The sequence below is a fragment of the Talpa europaea genome (genome assembly GCF_964194135.1).
Source record: "Talpa europaea genome assembly, chromosome: 16".
NCBI classification, from domain to species: domain Eukaryota; kingdom Metazoa; phylum Chordata; class Mammalia; order Eulipotyphla; family Talpidae; genus Talpa; species Talpa europaea.
The window spans coordinates 50,324,266-50,338,788 of NC_140084.1; the positions used below are offsets into that span (position 1 = coordinate 50,324,266).

Consider the following 14,523-nt stretch of genomic DNA (forward strand, 5'->3'; position numbering starts at 1 on the left):
GTTCTTAGTTTTAGTTCCAACAGGGACTGCCTGGGGGGTGCTGCCAAGTGGCCAGATCCCCTCCGAGAGTGACGGCGTGGCCGCAGTGGGCTCCCGTGGATGGATGTAGGTCGTGACTGTGAAAATACTAGTAAACGGTAAAATGGCAAGGGGCAGAGGCATTCTTATATTCCTGGAAGTCACCCCCTCCTCGGTCAGTTTGGAGAGGCTCTTCAACACGCGGCAGGCATCCCAAGAAAGGCAGGAGGAGTCGTTGCGTGGATAAGCGAGACTGTTCTTTGGCAGGAGGAGTCCTCCTGCAGGTGTGAGGGGTCCTTACACCTGGGCTCCGGTGTACCCCCTGGGATGGGGTATTTATGAGGGAAGGTTTGGGGCCTTCTGGGGGTTGTCCTTCTCAAAGCTGGGGAGGGCTCTTACCAGATGGTGGCGTCCTTTACAGGTGAGAGCACACACACGGGAGGAAAATTTTTTTTTGATGCAACTGCCTTTTTTGTACAATGCTGAGCAAATGCTGGCGACCTTGGCACGGACCTGAAGGTTCTTCCTAAATGTAAAGGGAACCTGACGCCGTGGGTGATCGCCCTGCGCGCGCGGCCTCGTATGGGCAAGGAAGGGTGGTTTTCTCGTCGTCTCTGGCCTGCCGCGCTCTCCCGGTGCCGCCCTGGGACGGCCGCGGCACCTGCGCGGGCAGGTGGGCGCCGCCCGCGAGGCCGGTGGGCGGCCCAGGGGCGCAGTGCCCCCCGCAGCCGCCAGGGGCAGTGTCGTGCCCGCCGGCCCGCGCGGCCCGCTCTCCCCAATCTCCGCCCCCCACCCGCGCCCTCCCCCCGCGCCGCTCCCCCGAGCCCGGCCAGACCCCGCTCCGCCCGCGCCCCGCTCGGCTCCCGAGGCTCCCGCAGCCCCGGCGTCGGCCCCGCTGCGCCCTCCCCGGGGGCCATGGGGGCGCCCCCGGGCTACCGCCCCTCGGCGTGGGTGCATCTCCTCCACCAGCTGCCCCGAGCCGACTTCCAGCTCCGCCCGGTGCCCAGCGGCTTCGCGCCCCGGGAGCAGGAGTACCAGCAGGTGGGAGCGGGCCGGGGCCGGGGCCGGGGCCGGGGCCGGGGCGCGGGGGGCAGAGCCTCTGGGTCGGCGGAGCAGGGGCTGCGGGGGGATGTCCGTGCTCCGGGGGCGAGGACCGGGCCGGACTCTGGGGTCTCTGCAGGAGCAGGAGTGTGCGGTCCGGACCTGGAGGTTCCCCCGGGACGAGCTCTGGGGGACCAGACCCCTAGCTCCTTCGCGGGGGGTCGGGGCCTGGACCCGGGGTCCCAGAGAGGGAGGGGCGCCCCCAGGGTTCGCGTGTCGGGGCGCCGCGGGGCTCGGCCACCCGGTCCGCGGCCGCCCCTCCCTCCGCTCGCGCACCTGCTCCGGTGCCGCGGCGGGCCGGGTCGGGTCGGGGCGGGTCGGGGCGGGGCGGGGCGGGGGGCGAGCGCCTGGTCGTGGCGGGTGGGGAGCGCGGGCGCGCGGGCTTGGGGACTCGGCTGAGACTGAAATGGAGAAGGGGTTCGGGGCGCAGGGCCGCGCTGGGGGCGCGCCGGAGGCGCGGGAGGAGGCGGCTCTGCAGCCCGTCCCAGGACGGCGGCCCCGGGGCGCGGAGGGAGCGTGGGGGGCAGGGGCGCCGGCGCGTCCCGAGGGTGGGGCCGGCGTGGGAGCCGAGCAGAGCCCGGAGCCCCGGGGGAAGGGGCCCCAGCTGGCTCAGCTCCGGGGGGGGGGGGCAGAGCCGTCCCCTGACCCACTTTGATTCGGCCCTTGACTTTGAGACTAGAGAGGAGAAAGGCTTGGCCGGCGGGGGCGGGCGGGGGGCGCGCTGGGGCCCGGGGGCCGGGGAGGGGCCGGGCTCCCTGTGGGTCTGTCTAGGCTGCCCCGGAGTCCGGGGCCTGGGGCTGGAGAGTTGGGGGGTCCCAGCGAGGCGGAGATGGGCTGTGTGCAGTGTGCTGAGCTATTTGGGTCACGGCTGTGCCAGCCTGGGCAGCTCCTCCCCGCCTGCTCCGCGCTGCCCTCTCCCCACCACCAGCGGCCGCATCCCCTCACCCACAGCCAGGGTTACACAATCACACCCCCAGCGCCTGGGACGCATGCCCGCGCCCGCGCCCGCGCCCGCAGGGAGACCTTCCCACGCGGGGCCGCACAGCCAGGAGTGGGGTCCTGGCACAGGGTCAGGGCCGGCGCTGGGGAGCTCACGCTGCCCCCAGTGTTCGCGCTCCTCCCAGGAGGGGCACTGCCCCGGGGAGACCAGGGGTGGGCCACAGGGGGAGGGCACCCACATTCTCACACAGGTCCACAGACTCATGCACACACGTATTCACACACATGCATACACACCTCCCCACACACTCATCACACACACATATCCACACATGCACCACACATGCATGTCCACCAACTCAGAACCAGGCACACAGAGATCCACACATGCACCCATAACACATGCACACTCACCCATATACACACTTGCATGCACACTCACATATTCACGTATGCACACAGACACCCACACCCTCAGAGACACGCTAACATATGCACATGCACACACACATCACATGCACATATGTAGATGCACCCACATGTTCACACACCCGCACACACTGACACACACATATACTCACATATACACACTTGCATCTATAAACATACATGTACCAACTCACCTATACATACACGCCCATATAGGTCCTCATTCACGTATACACCCTCACACATGTATACTCGTGAAAATACTAGCATGCACATGCATGCATATATGCACACACTCACATTCACATATACACACTCATGTCCACACATTCTCACACACATAACACACTCACACGCCTATACATTCACATAGGCATGCACCCTCACTCACACATCACACAGGCACACATTCACACGCTTTCTTTTTCTCTCACTCACACATACACCACCGGAGACCACTCGCAGACTTAAGAAACCATGCCCAGAAACACAAATGCCCACAGGCCACTCCCACACCTGCAGACCAAGACACACACTCACCTGCATGGCCTTACCCAGCAGATGGACTCACAAAGCGGAGATACCCAGTCTCACAGCTAGAAACACGGACAGACCACAGTGTGTGCATCACACACCACACTCATCGCCCAGGCACACACAGTCACACTCACACATTCCTCATGGCAAGGACAAAGGCTGAAACACTGTGGCTTAGGGGAAACAGCCTTGTGAGTCCAGGGGTCTGATTCTGTCCCCAGGGCTGCCTCTACTGTGCTGTGTGACTCCAGGTAAGCCCCGGCCCGGCCTCGGGGGCGTCTGAGAAGCAAGACAGGACATTGCCCGGGGCTGCTTGAAACCCTGCTTTATATTTATCCCACTCTGCTCTGCAAGGCTTCCCTGCACAGACAGGCGTTCTCTCCCACCTCTGTCCTCCCAGCCGGTCTCTCCTCTCTCTGTCTCCCTCTCCTTCACCCCACTCCCAGGTCCTCACTCTCTCTATCTGTCTCCCTCTTGGAGCCTTGCACACACACATACACGCATGTGCGCTCACTGTCACGGATGCTCTCACGTCCCCCACCCCATGAGTGCCTGGGTGACAGACTCGCATGGGGTGGGTGTGTGGAGCTCACCAGCAGGGAGGAGAGAGCAGTGAGCAGGGAGGGTGGGCAGGGAGGAGGGACTAGGAAGCCGCCACCCCCAACCTGTCACACTGTGGCCAAGAACCTGCCCCTGCCACCCTCTGAGCCCCCCATAGTTCTGGAACCCAGGTCTCCCCAGGTTCTGGAAGATGCCCTTTCCAACCATCTGGTGTGTGTGTGGGGGGGAACTGAGGCTCAAAGAGGGGCCCTGGCCAAAGATCACACAGCCCCTGGAGGCAGACCAGGCCTCCCTGTTGGAAGCGCCTCCAGCCACCCAGCCCAAGTCCTGGATCCCAGCTGCCAGCTTGGGTGGAGCTGGGCACCTCGTGTTTCCCTACAAACCTGGATAGCACAGGATGGCCCCCACCTAGGGAGGGACACCTTCCCCGTCTGCCCTAATCCCGTGGTCGGAACCTCCAGCCACGGGAAGAGGGAGCTCCGGGACCCCCTGAGACTGCTGTGGTCCCCCCTTCCAGGCCCTGTTGCTGGTGGTGGCCTTGGCTGGCTTGGGCTTGGGCCTGAGCCTCATTTTCATCGCTGTCTACCTCATCCGCTTCTGCTGCTGCCGGCTCCCAGAGCCCCCTGGGGCCAAGAGCCCCCCACCTGGGGGAGGCTGTGTCACCTGGAGCTGCATCGCGGCCCTTCTCGTCGGCTGGTAAAGGGGCCCCGGGGTGGGAGGGGCACGGGGACGGGGTTTCCTCAGCTCTGGCGGTCTTCCCGGAGGTGTCCGCAACCCCACTCCAGCCTCGCTGCCCAGAGAACCGTTCCTACTTGTGGGCTGGAGAAACTGAGGTGCAAGGGCAGTAACTTCTCACCCAAAGGGCAGCTGGCCCCTGGCAAGACAGGGTCCTGGTGAAGAGCAGGCGACCAGGCTGCTGGGTTTGGCGGCTTGCTAGCAATGAGGGGTGTGGCCCCAGGAGTAATGCAGTGGCCTCAGTTTCCACCTCTAAATGGGCATTATAGTGCCGGCTGCCCCCCGTGACGGTCAGACTGGACAAGGACTGGCCGGGCCTGGCTCACCTTTGTCTGCCTCAGTGTAAACTGGTGACAGCACTCATCCACTCACTCCTTCACACACCGTTTTTCTGCACACCTACTATGTGCCAGGAGCTACTGAACTGGCCAGGCTAGGCCCCGCCCTCAGGGAGACAGACACCAAGTGTGTTTTCAGTCCCAGAGCACCTGCCCTGGCCAGACCCCAGGTGGCCGGAGCTCCTCCAGTAACTGCTGGAGTGGGGCTGTCACTCGGCTTGTCAGAGGTCTGCGCCAAGCGGGACAGAAGGCAACTGTTCAAGGCCACAGGTCCAAGTCGTTCACCCAGACCCACAAGCCCAGAAGGCCCAGGGGCCTTCTGGGACACCCCTAGGAGAGAGGAACCGAGATCTGAGGGCAGCCATTGATCAGGAGCCAGCTCTGGGCACAGGGCTTGTCCCCCACAACCCCGCCAAGGCATGTTCTGCTCTCCTATCGCACAGGTTAGAGGGAGCTGTCTGGAAGCAAGTACCCCACCCCCACCCCTGCTGGTTTCTGCCACCTCTCAGTGCTGGGAGCAGCAGTGTGTGTATTTGGGGGGTGTATGAGGGGGGAGATGGGTATCCCATCTCCAAGATGCTTCCTCTTCAGGCTCCCCTAGTGAGGGTGGAAGCGGGGGTGGACAAAGGCCCTGCGGGGGAGAGACACCGCTGGTCCCCCGGGCCTGGGAACAAGAGAAGCTTTGTGGGGCTGTGAACAATGGGGCGGGGGTGCCGGGCAGGGTGTCAGATCCCAGGGCCGGGGCTGGGGTGGGAGCCTGCGTAGTCGTCCGGGGGCTGGGAACTGGAAGGAGGCGTGGGCCTCCCTCCTCCCTGGTTGGGTCCTGGCCACTCCAAGGAGGGACACATGGAGGGGGGCACTGAAGAAGGGGGGTGGGCCCGTATTCAGGCCCCACAATGGAGCTCTGTGTGTTGGCCATGGAGGGGCGGGGGCTGGTCCCTCGTCCCACATTCCCTTGCTGTCCTCCCAGCTGGCCAGGCACTGGGTCCTGGGGCGGGGGAGGGCTGGAAGCTCCAGGCTCAGGGTGCCCCTGGTCTTGGTGCCGGGGGGCCTGCATGCCCATGACCCCCCAGAGGCAGGAGAGGGGATGCCTGGCTCTGAAGGGACTGGTGCTAGAGATGCCTGTGGCAGGAGAGGCCAGTGAGGGGCCTGCAGCCATTAGGGCTGGGAATTCCCATGCCGGGGTGGCGCGACTGGGACTCCGCTTTGGTGAGGCGCGAGTTAACTCCAGAGCCCCCTTCTCTCTGCCACCACTCCACCCACCATTAGCATCACAATGACGTGCCTGGCCGGGGGAGTGGGACCTTCCTGTTGCCTTGGCAACGGAGGGGGGGCAGGCTGGAGCTGTTTCTTTCCCACGACAGCCTGGACCAATGGGATGGGGGTAGGAGACGGATGGGGTGTGTGAGGAGGCGGGAGAGGCGTCCCCCAGGGTCCCAGGGTTGTGATTCCCCCCCTTCACAGCGCGGGCATTGGCATCGGTTTCTATGGCAACAGCGAGACCAGTGATGGGGTGTCCCAGCTCAGCTCGGCCCTACTGCATGCCAACCACACGCTCAGCGCCATTGACTACCTGGTGAGGGGCCAGCGCCGGCCAGACCCCAGACCCGTGCCCACACTGGACCCCCGCACTGCCTTCTGGGGGGAAGGGGACCTGAGTCAGAGTCAAAACCCAGACCTGAAACTGGGGACCCCTTGACTCAGACTTTCAGGTTCAAACCTGCAGACCTCAGACCACACACCTGCGCCCATCTTGACTGCAAGTTAGAATCTTGCAGCTCCAACCTTAGAACGTCAGCCCAGGTGGGGGGTTCAATCCCCAGCCCCAGGATTCCAGACCCTGTGGTCAGTACCCCCTGACCGCAGACCTTAGATTTCTTGTCCAGTTACAGTCCCAGGACAACAGAGCTCAGAATCGAGACCCCAGACTCAGGACAGCTGATGCCAAGGTCACGCCGGGCATCCAGACTCTACCTGGCCTGGAGCCACAGAGCCCCCACTAAATGGACTGCAGAGCCTCCTCCATCTCTTCTCCATCCTCAGAAACCCCAGTCCCCAGATCTCAGACACCCACCATAGCTCACTCGTCTGCACCCCACAACCCTGTGTCTGAACCCCTGGCTCCCCCAGCACAGCCTCTGCTGACCGCAGGCCCCTGTGTCCAGGTTTCGGAGGTGGTGGAGAGACTGGGCGAGGCCGTGAGGTCGGAGCTGACTTCTCTGGAGGAGGTGCTAGCGCAGCGCACTGAGCTGGTGGCGGCTGCCCGGGGTGCTCGACGGCAGGCGGAGACCGTGGCCCAGCAACTCCAGGGGCTGGCCTTCTGGCGGGGCGTGCCCCTGAGCCCCACGCAAGTGGCCGAAGATGTGTCCTTCGTGGAGGAGTATAGGTGAGTGGCTGCCCTTCTGCCCTGAGCGGCCCACCTGGGTGGCCGCACCCCCAGGGACGCGGCCGGGCCTGGCCTTGCTTGGATGTCATCCCCGGGGAAGGGTATGTGACAGGCGTCGGGTGGGTGGAGATCAGGGATGCCCTACCTTGCCCCAGGTGGCTCCCCGGCAGAGGACTGGCCATCCCCCCCTGCCGGCAGTCACAAGGTTGAGAGATGGACTGTCTAGAGAGGGGTCAAGTGGTTCTGGGCCACCCTCGCACCGGGTGCTCACACGCTCACTCACTCACCCCTTCAGCCACCCCTGCGCTCACTCAGCCCATGGCCGCCTCCAGGGAGCGCGGGGCTGGCAGTGGGAGAGGCGGGCAGCCAGCCCTGCAGGGTCAGAGCAGAGGCTGCGTGAAGGCGGGGGTGACTCTCCCCTTGCCACTGTGGTGGCCCAGCTCCTGCACAGCTGTGCTGGGCACACAGGTCAGGCCTCTGTGGCCCGCTAAGCAGGTGCTAGGCGTGGTGCTGTGGCCGCAGGCGCTCCCTCTGCTCTAGTCAGTGAGTGACGCCACCGCTTGCTAAGGCGCCACCAGCCTCCCAGGCGCCGACTCACACTCTGGCTGAGTCAAGTTCGTTCTGTGCCTGCGTTCTTCTAAGAACTTGAAGCCTTCTCCCCTCAGCAGCCTCACAGGGGGGAAACTGAGGCACAGGAGGCAAAGTTACTGAGTTACAAGTAGTGAGGAAGTGGGGGGCTGGCTTGGAGCCCAGGTAGGCTCTTCTGGAGCACAGTGTCCTCAGGGCGTCCCCTGTGTCATCCATCTGGTTGGAGCCTGGGCATGGCCCTCCTGCTCTGCAGGGCCTGGGGGCGCTGTGGTCCCCGAGGCCAGGTCCCAGCGCTCATGCATAGTCCTGCTGGGTGCGGTCCCAGGGCCCCTGGGACCTCTCTGTGCTCCAAACATGACGTGGGCCTCCACCCAGGGCCCCCATTTCACGGATGACTTGGGCTGTGGCCCTGAGTCCTGGACAGCACGTGGCCATGAGTGTGGGGTATACTGGCACCATTTGTGCACCGAAGGTGGGGTTTGCTTCACACCTGAACCCCCATCCCCACAGGTGGCTGGCCTACGTCCTCCTGCTGCTGCTGGAGCTGCTGGTCTGTCTCTTCACGCTCCTGGGCCTGGCGAAGCAGAGCAAGTGGCTGGTGATCGTGTGAGTCTGGGCGGCCCTCCCCAGGGGCAGGGGGATGACTGTGGCTATCTACTGAGGGCTGTGGGCGCCCCTTCAGTTGCCTCAATCATTTGGTGAAGGAGGGCCCCCAGGGGACTGTCCTGCAGATGTGGGACCGGAGGCAGCAGGCCGCCAAGTCCGTGGCTGTGTGACTATTTCGGGGCTCGATCTGGCTGGATTGCAGGCCCACCCTCCTCCCTGACCGCTCCTTCTAGGTGCCCAGTGCTCTCTCCGCACTGGGCTTCTAATCTGTAACTCATGGAGTCCCCCACCAGTCCTGAAGAGGCAGGCTCCCTCTCCCTGTGTGCCAGCGGGGAGGCAGTTCTCAGAGAGGCTGTGCATCGCAGCCTCATCTCCTCCTGCTTCTGAGGGGCCATGCTGAGCCCACCGATGACTCCACACTCCGCCCCACCCGCCACGGGCCCCCTTTAGGCTGGGAGACTGCACAGCCAGATGGCTTTGTCTGGGGCCCTCAGCTTAGTCTGGGGCCCTCAGGATGCCTTCCTGCTTGCTGAACCCCTCCCCCATGCTGACTCCCCTAAAGCCCATCCCCAGAGAGAAGCCAGGAAGCTATTTCAGCCCAGAGGCTGTCTCCACTCTTGGGAAGAGGAGTCTGCTAGGCAGAAGGGGGGCTGCCCAAGCTCTGGGGGACACGGGCCCAGATCCTTGCAAGTCAAAGCCCAAAGTTGTATAAATGGAGCACAGTTACCAGCCCCCCACCCAATCCCAAATCAAGGTTGGGGGCAGAGCCTGGCTGGGGTCCAGGTCTGGGCCTGCCAGCCCAAGGCCCCCTCCCCTCACCCAGGCAGGGCCCAGATGGTCACCCTGATGACAACCATCATGGGCCCCCAGTCCCCTCTTCTCTGCCCTAATCCTGATCTTCTGGCTCCAGAGGTTGGTGGGGATGGAGGTGGTGCTGTGCTGGGGTTTGGGGCGGAAGAGAGGAGACAGCTGGGAAGAGTCAGTAACCCAGAGTCCTGCAACCCCACTGCACCCCCACAGGATGACAGTGATGAGTCTCCTTGTTCTTGTGCTAAGCTGGGGCTCCATGGGCCTGGAGGCAGCCACAGCTGTGGTGAGTGCTGGGGCCATGAGGGCTGGCACCCCACTCCTAGATCTGGGCATTCCACTACCTTAGGTCCTAAGAGGAGGAACCTGGGGGCCAGGGTCACAGGTTCTGAGGCTGGGGCTGGTTGCCTAGGTCCTGAGGTACTGGGATCCTGAAATTTGCGGTCTGTGGGAGGACGGGCTTGGGCCTGGACTCCCGGGTCTGGGGGAAGAGGGGCTGGGGGGTGGACTCCTGGCTCCCCAGGACTGGGTGGGAGCTGGGCCCTGAGCTCTGAGGAAGCATGGAACTTTGCAGTTTTTGGTCTGACTCCCCCTCCTCTGCCACACCAGGGCCTCAGCGACTTCTGCTCCAGTCCAGACACCTACGTCCTGAACCTGACCCAGGAAGAGACTGGGCTTGGCTCAGGTGATCCCATGGACTGGTACTGGCCCTGAGGCCTCTGTGCTCTGTCCTGTCTGGTGGGGTGGGAGCGCAGGCATCAGCCAGGCCCTGGGAGCTCCCTGCATCCTGCTGGTGGGCTGGGAAAGCAAGAGGGTTGCTGTCGCTGGGATCAGGAGAGGGGGCAGCTGGGAAGATTTGGCCACTTGTGAGAAAATGTGGGGAGCAGCAGAACCGGGTTTCCCGGCAAGCTAGGAGACCAGCATGCTGTGCCTGCTGGAGCAGCGGGAGCAGGCGCTGGGCAGGTGGTTTCGAAGGCCAGGCCACTGGCACCACTGAGGGGTCCTGAGTGGGGGAGGGGCCTCTGGCACCGCTCCCCTCCCATCGTCCCCTGGAGGCTGGGGCCCAGGCTCATGGCCTCCCCTTTTCCCTCCCTCCTGCTTCAGACATTCTCAACTATTATTTCCTCTGCAACCAGGCCGTGTCCAACCCCTTTCAACAGGTTAGAGCCGAGGGCAAGGGGGAGGGGAGGCGGCGGGTTCTGGGGGGTGTTGCAGGCACCAGGCCCGCAGATGGGACTGCGACCCCTGGGTCCACCCACCTTGTCTTCCCGCAGAGGCTGACGCTGTCCCAGCGAGCTCTGGCCGGCATCCACTCGCAGCTGCAGGGCCTGGAGCGGGAAGCCGTTCCCCAGTTCCCGGATGCGCAGGTGGGGCTTGGGACCCTCCTGCACATCCCCAATCCAAGGGGGGAGTCTGGGCGTCGTGGGCGGGGTCTGCACGGAGGGGCGGGGCGCCAGGCTGTGGGGGGGCTGAGGGCTGGGCAGCACCCAGGTGGATGGACTGTGGGGCGGGTGGGATCATGTCTCCCTGCCGACGCAGAAGCCTCTGCTGTCCTTGGAGGAGACTCTGAACGTGACCGAAGGAAACTTCCACCAGCTCGTGGCCCTGCTGCACTGTCGCGGCCTGCACAAGGTGACCCCTGCCCCCTCCCAGATTCGTCTCTCACGGGGAGCCTCTGCCTGCACCCAGGCCCCTTCCAGTCTCTCTCCCGTTGCCCCTTGAATCTCCCTGTCTCTGTAGCTTTATCTGTTGTCTGGCTCTTCTGCGCCCACCTCTGCCTAGCCCTCCGCCCCTGTCCTCTGCAGTCCCCCTTGACGCCCCTTTACGTCCCTCTTCCCCCGCCAGTCCTCCACCTTTGCATTCCCTCCCGCTCCTCTGTGCTCCTCCTCCTCCTCTCCCCTCCTCCCTGTCCTCGAGGCTGTGCGGAGTTCGTGGGCTCTGAGCAAGGCTGCCTGGGTGCCAGTCTCAGGCAAGTCACCAATGCCTCGCGCCTCAGCCTCCTCACTTACAAAACCGGGGCTGGGGACCCAATACCTGCAAAGTTCTGTCAGTGCATCGTCTTGCGCGGAAGGGTGGGCGGACACGCAGGAGGAAGGTGCCTGCTGGGCGCCCTGCCCGGGCTGACTCCCGCTTCCACTTGCAAGGGGAGGAAGAGGAGGCCTGCTGGACTGGCGGCTGTGAGGGCTGGAGAGAACCTGTCTCCCCATGAGGAGCTCCCCAGCCACCCCCTGTGATGGCTCCTTAGTCATCCTATCTAGAAACCGCCACTGTTGCAACCCCAGCTAGCTGACCTGCACCATGAGGGGTAGAGTTGGGGCACCCAAGGCGCCCCAGCCCATGAAGGAGGCAGGAAACTCTCCACCTCCCCGGTCCACACAGCCAGAAAGGCGCCCAGTTTCCTCCCTCCTGCTTCCAGAGTATCTCCATCCGCCCAGGTGGGGGCCATCTCAGGCTTGGTTCTGCCATGGACGCCCAGCTCCTTTCAGGGTCCCCATCTTGGGCCCTCGACTCTTGAATAGGGTTGCCAGGTCCAGCAAACAAATAATTGGACCGTAATCAGCTTGTCCCAGGCCCTCCCGGGGAGCTGCTGTTACTGAGAAATTTATTTGTCGGGTGTCTGAAATTCAAATCTAACTTGGCCTGGGTTTGATCTGATGACTGTACCCAGAGAGATCCATTGTTCCCCCACCCACCCGGCATGGATCTGAGCTGCGCCTTGCTGGTTCTGATGCCTTCCAGGACTCCTTCCCCACTGCCCCCAAAGCTTCTGAAACTGGCACTTTAATGGGGGTGGCGGGGGTGGAGTAGGGGCAGCACAGAATCTACTCAGATGAGCTGAGCACAGGAGCCAGAAGGTGGGCCTCCTCCAAGGTAACCCTTTAACTCAAGGGCAAAACAGGACCCCCGCATTTCTGGTTGGTGCGGGTCCCACGGGGCCAGATCAGAGCTCCTGAGACTGCTTTGTGAAGGGGGGAAAAGAAGGGGTGCAGGGGTCAGAGTCTCTACCCTGCACTGACGCACCAGGTGACCCTGGGCCTCAGTTTCCCCATCTGGGCCTCAGGATCTCACATATTAAAATCAGGACAGGGGCTTCAGGGATGAGGTGGAAGGAGCCTGACAGCCCTGGCTCTGATCCCAGCTCTGCCCCTTCCTGGCTGTGACAGGGTGAGCGCCTGGCCCTCCCTGGGCATCACCCTGGACCACTGCAGAATGCGTCAGTGGGGGTGGGAGCTGATCTCTGCCTCGCTGGGCTTTGGAGGGCAAAAGGATGATGTGCAGGTGCCTGATCTGAGTGGCAGTTCTGGGCACCCCCACACCAGGGGCCCACGCCAGGCACCTAGGACTATCCTTTCTGCTCTACCCACACCACCCACAGCCACTCCACCAGCGAGTCTCGCGGCCCTTCCTCTGAGCTTATCCGGGCTCACCGTCGCCACGGCCACCCTGGTTCTTGCCCGCCACCCCTCCTGCCCAAAGGCCCCAGAGCCCATGCCCTGTCTCCTGTCTGGTCTGCCTCCCCTCCCTTCCCCACATAGCCAATAGCCAAGCAAGCCTTTAAAACCACAATCTGATCAAGTCTTTCCTCCTCTGCTCAAAATGCTCCAGCAATTTTCTTGCCCGCGGATTAAAGTGGCACCTCGCCTGACCTCCCAGGGCCTGTGGGCCCTCCCCTCAGGGCGGCTGATGCTGAGGCCTCAGGGGGGCAAGGCCCCCTCCTGGGGCTGCCTCTCTGCTGGCAGGGCCCTGGGCCAGCCTTCTGGTCCTCTGTGGCCTGAAATGACCTGCCGGGGCTGGGCTACTGCAGTTCCCCTGGAGCAGGCCCTGGCCCGCCCTGCCAGGTGGGTATAGCCCAGCAGCCGGCCGATGACAGCGCTGCCATCTCCGGGTGACAGTGAGGACAGGCTGAGTTTTCAGGGCACCCTGTGTGTAGTCAAAGTTCCAGGCAGCGCTTTGCCCAGGGGACAGTGGAGAAGGGTGGGGACCTTGCAAGGTGTCACCACTGGGAAGGGCACATTCTTGGCATTTGAGTGCGTGGGGCCCAGGGGAGCGGCCTGCGGCTGGGCCCTGCAGGAGACAGGCCACGCAGGGGCAGAGGACTCGGTGGTGGAGCGGCCGAGAGCGGGAACGCAGCTGCGGGTGTGATGGAATGGTGGCTGCGGCACCCGCTGCAGCTGAGCGCGTGCTCTGTGCCAGGCGCTGCTGAGCACCGGGAAGAAACTGAGGCAGAGAGGCTGGGTGACTAGCCCAGCATCGCACGGCTTGGGGGAAGAGTCTGAGTCAGTCGGCACACAGCGTGCACGTGGGGGGGCCTCTCCGCTGACGGCCCCCTCCTCCCCAGGACTATGGCGCCGCCCTGCGGGGGCTGTGTGAGGACGCTCTGGAGGGGCTGCTCTTCTTGCTGCTCTTCTCCCTCCTGTCTGCTGGGGCCCTGGCCACCGCCCTCTGCAGCCTGCCTCGGGCCTGGGCCCTCTTCCCACCCAGGTCAGGAGGGAGGGGCCAGGGGCCGGGGGCGGGGAGGGCCCTCAGGCCCCTGCTGGGGGGGGTCAGCCTCCTGATGGATCCCCCATCCTGCTTCTCTGCCACTCCTCCCCATCGCACCCCAGTGACGACTATGATGACACAGACGATGATGACCCTTTCAACCCTCAGGTACTGGACTCCTGGGTGTGAGGGGAGAGGCCGGGGGCCCGGACCCCTGGGCCTGAGGGAGGAGGGTGGGGCCTGGGCCCCGGGTCTGAGGAGCCCAAGCCCTTATCATCTGTCTCCCATCTCCTTTGGGGCAGGAATCCAAGCGCTTCGTGCAGTGGCAGTCATCTATCTGAGCCCCTTCTCCAGGCCAGACGGGCGGCGGCCCCCCCTCTCCGGTGAGCCTCCAGAGTGACACCCTGTTCCCTAGCCAGCCCTACCCTCCCACCTCCGCCTCCGTCCCGGTGCCAATGGCCTCCACCGCATGGACCTGTCTCTGCCTCTCTCCCTGCAGCTCCTTCCCTGGCTGCCGGAGAAGACCCCACTAACCCTGCCTGACGGGCGCCCACCATTGCTAACAGCAGCCCTGGCCACGGACACCCCAAACCACTGCTCACTGTCCTGCCCCCTCAACATGTCTGAGCCCTGGGAAGAAGGTGAGGGGGCGGGCCAGTCCCTGGCAGGGAGGGGGCAGCCACCAGCCCCAGGTCCCACCCCGAAGGGACACGACACTCTGCCCAGCAGCTTGGGGCGCTCTTAACTTGCTGCACTAACCTGGGAATGGGGTGATTTGAAATAAAAGGGAAGACTTTATTTTACAAGCAGCTGGGCCCTTCTCATTTCTCCCTCCCCAACTGGCCGCCCGGTTGGGGAGGCCCCTCCCTCAGCCCGTGGCTACCAGGTGCTTCTGCCCCTGTCCAGCTCTGCAGTGGTTCCAAAGGGCTTGTTCCTTTTTAAAAAATAGGGAACATTCCCCCACGTCTAAAAGTAGCGCAGGTGTCCCGACGCACC

The 14,523-nt window shown here is 63.9% G+C and overlaps 1 protein-coding gene across 2 annotated transcripts; it reads left to right on the forward strand.

Moving 5' to 3' along the window:
- Positions 1-711: 711 nt before the first annotated feature.
- Positions 712-14,292, forward strand: TTYH1 (tweety family member 1; the record flags this gene model as incomplete). 2 transcript variants are annotated; one of them, XM_084257887.1, is made up of 13 exons in its annotated part: positions 712-1,059; positions 4,103-4,281; positions 6,123-6,234; positions 6,824-7,044; positions 8,143-8,238; positions 9,259-9,331; positions 9,655-9,730; positions 10,150-10,205; positions 10,320-10,412; positions 10,585-10,677; positions 13,385-13,527; positions 13,830-13,910; positions 14,027-14,292. In XM_084257887.1, the coding sequence occupies exons 1-13, from the start codon at positions 934-936 to the stop codon at positions 14,058-14,060; spliced, it is 1,383 nt and encodes a 460-aa protein (XP_084114013.1). In that variant the 5' UTR covers positions 712-933. The 2 variants fall into 2 exon arrangements, with proteins under 2 accessions (XP_084114013.1, XP_084114014.1); XM_084257888.1 differs by lacking the exon at positions 14,027-14,292 and adding an exon at positions 13,650-13,695 and having other exon boundaries at positions 13,830-13,868.
- Positions 14,293-14,523: the final 231 nt, after the last annotated feature.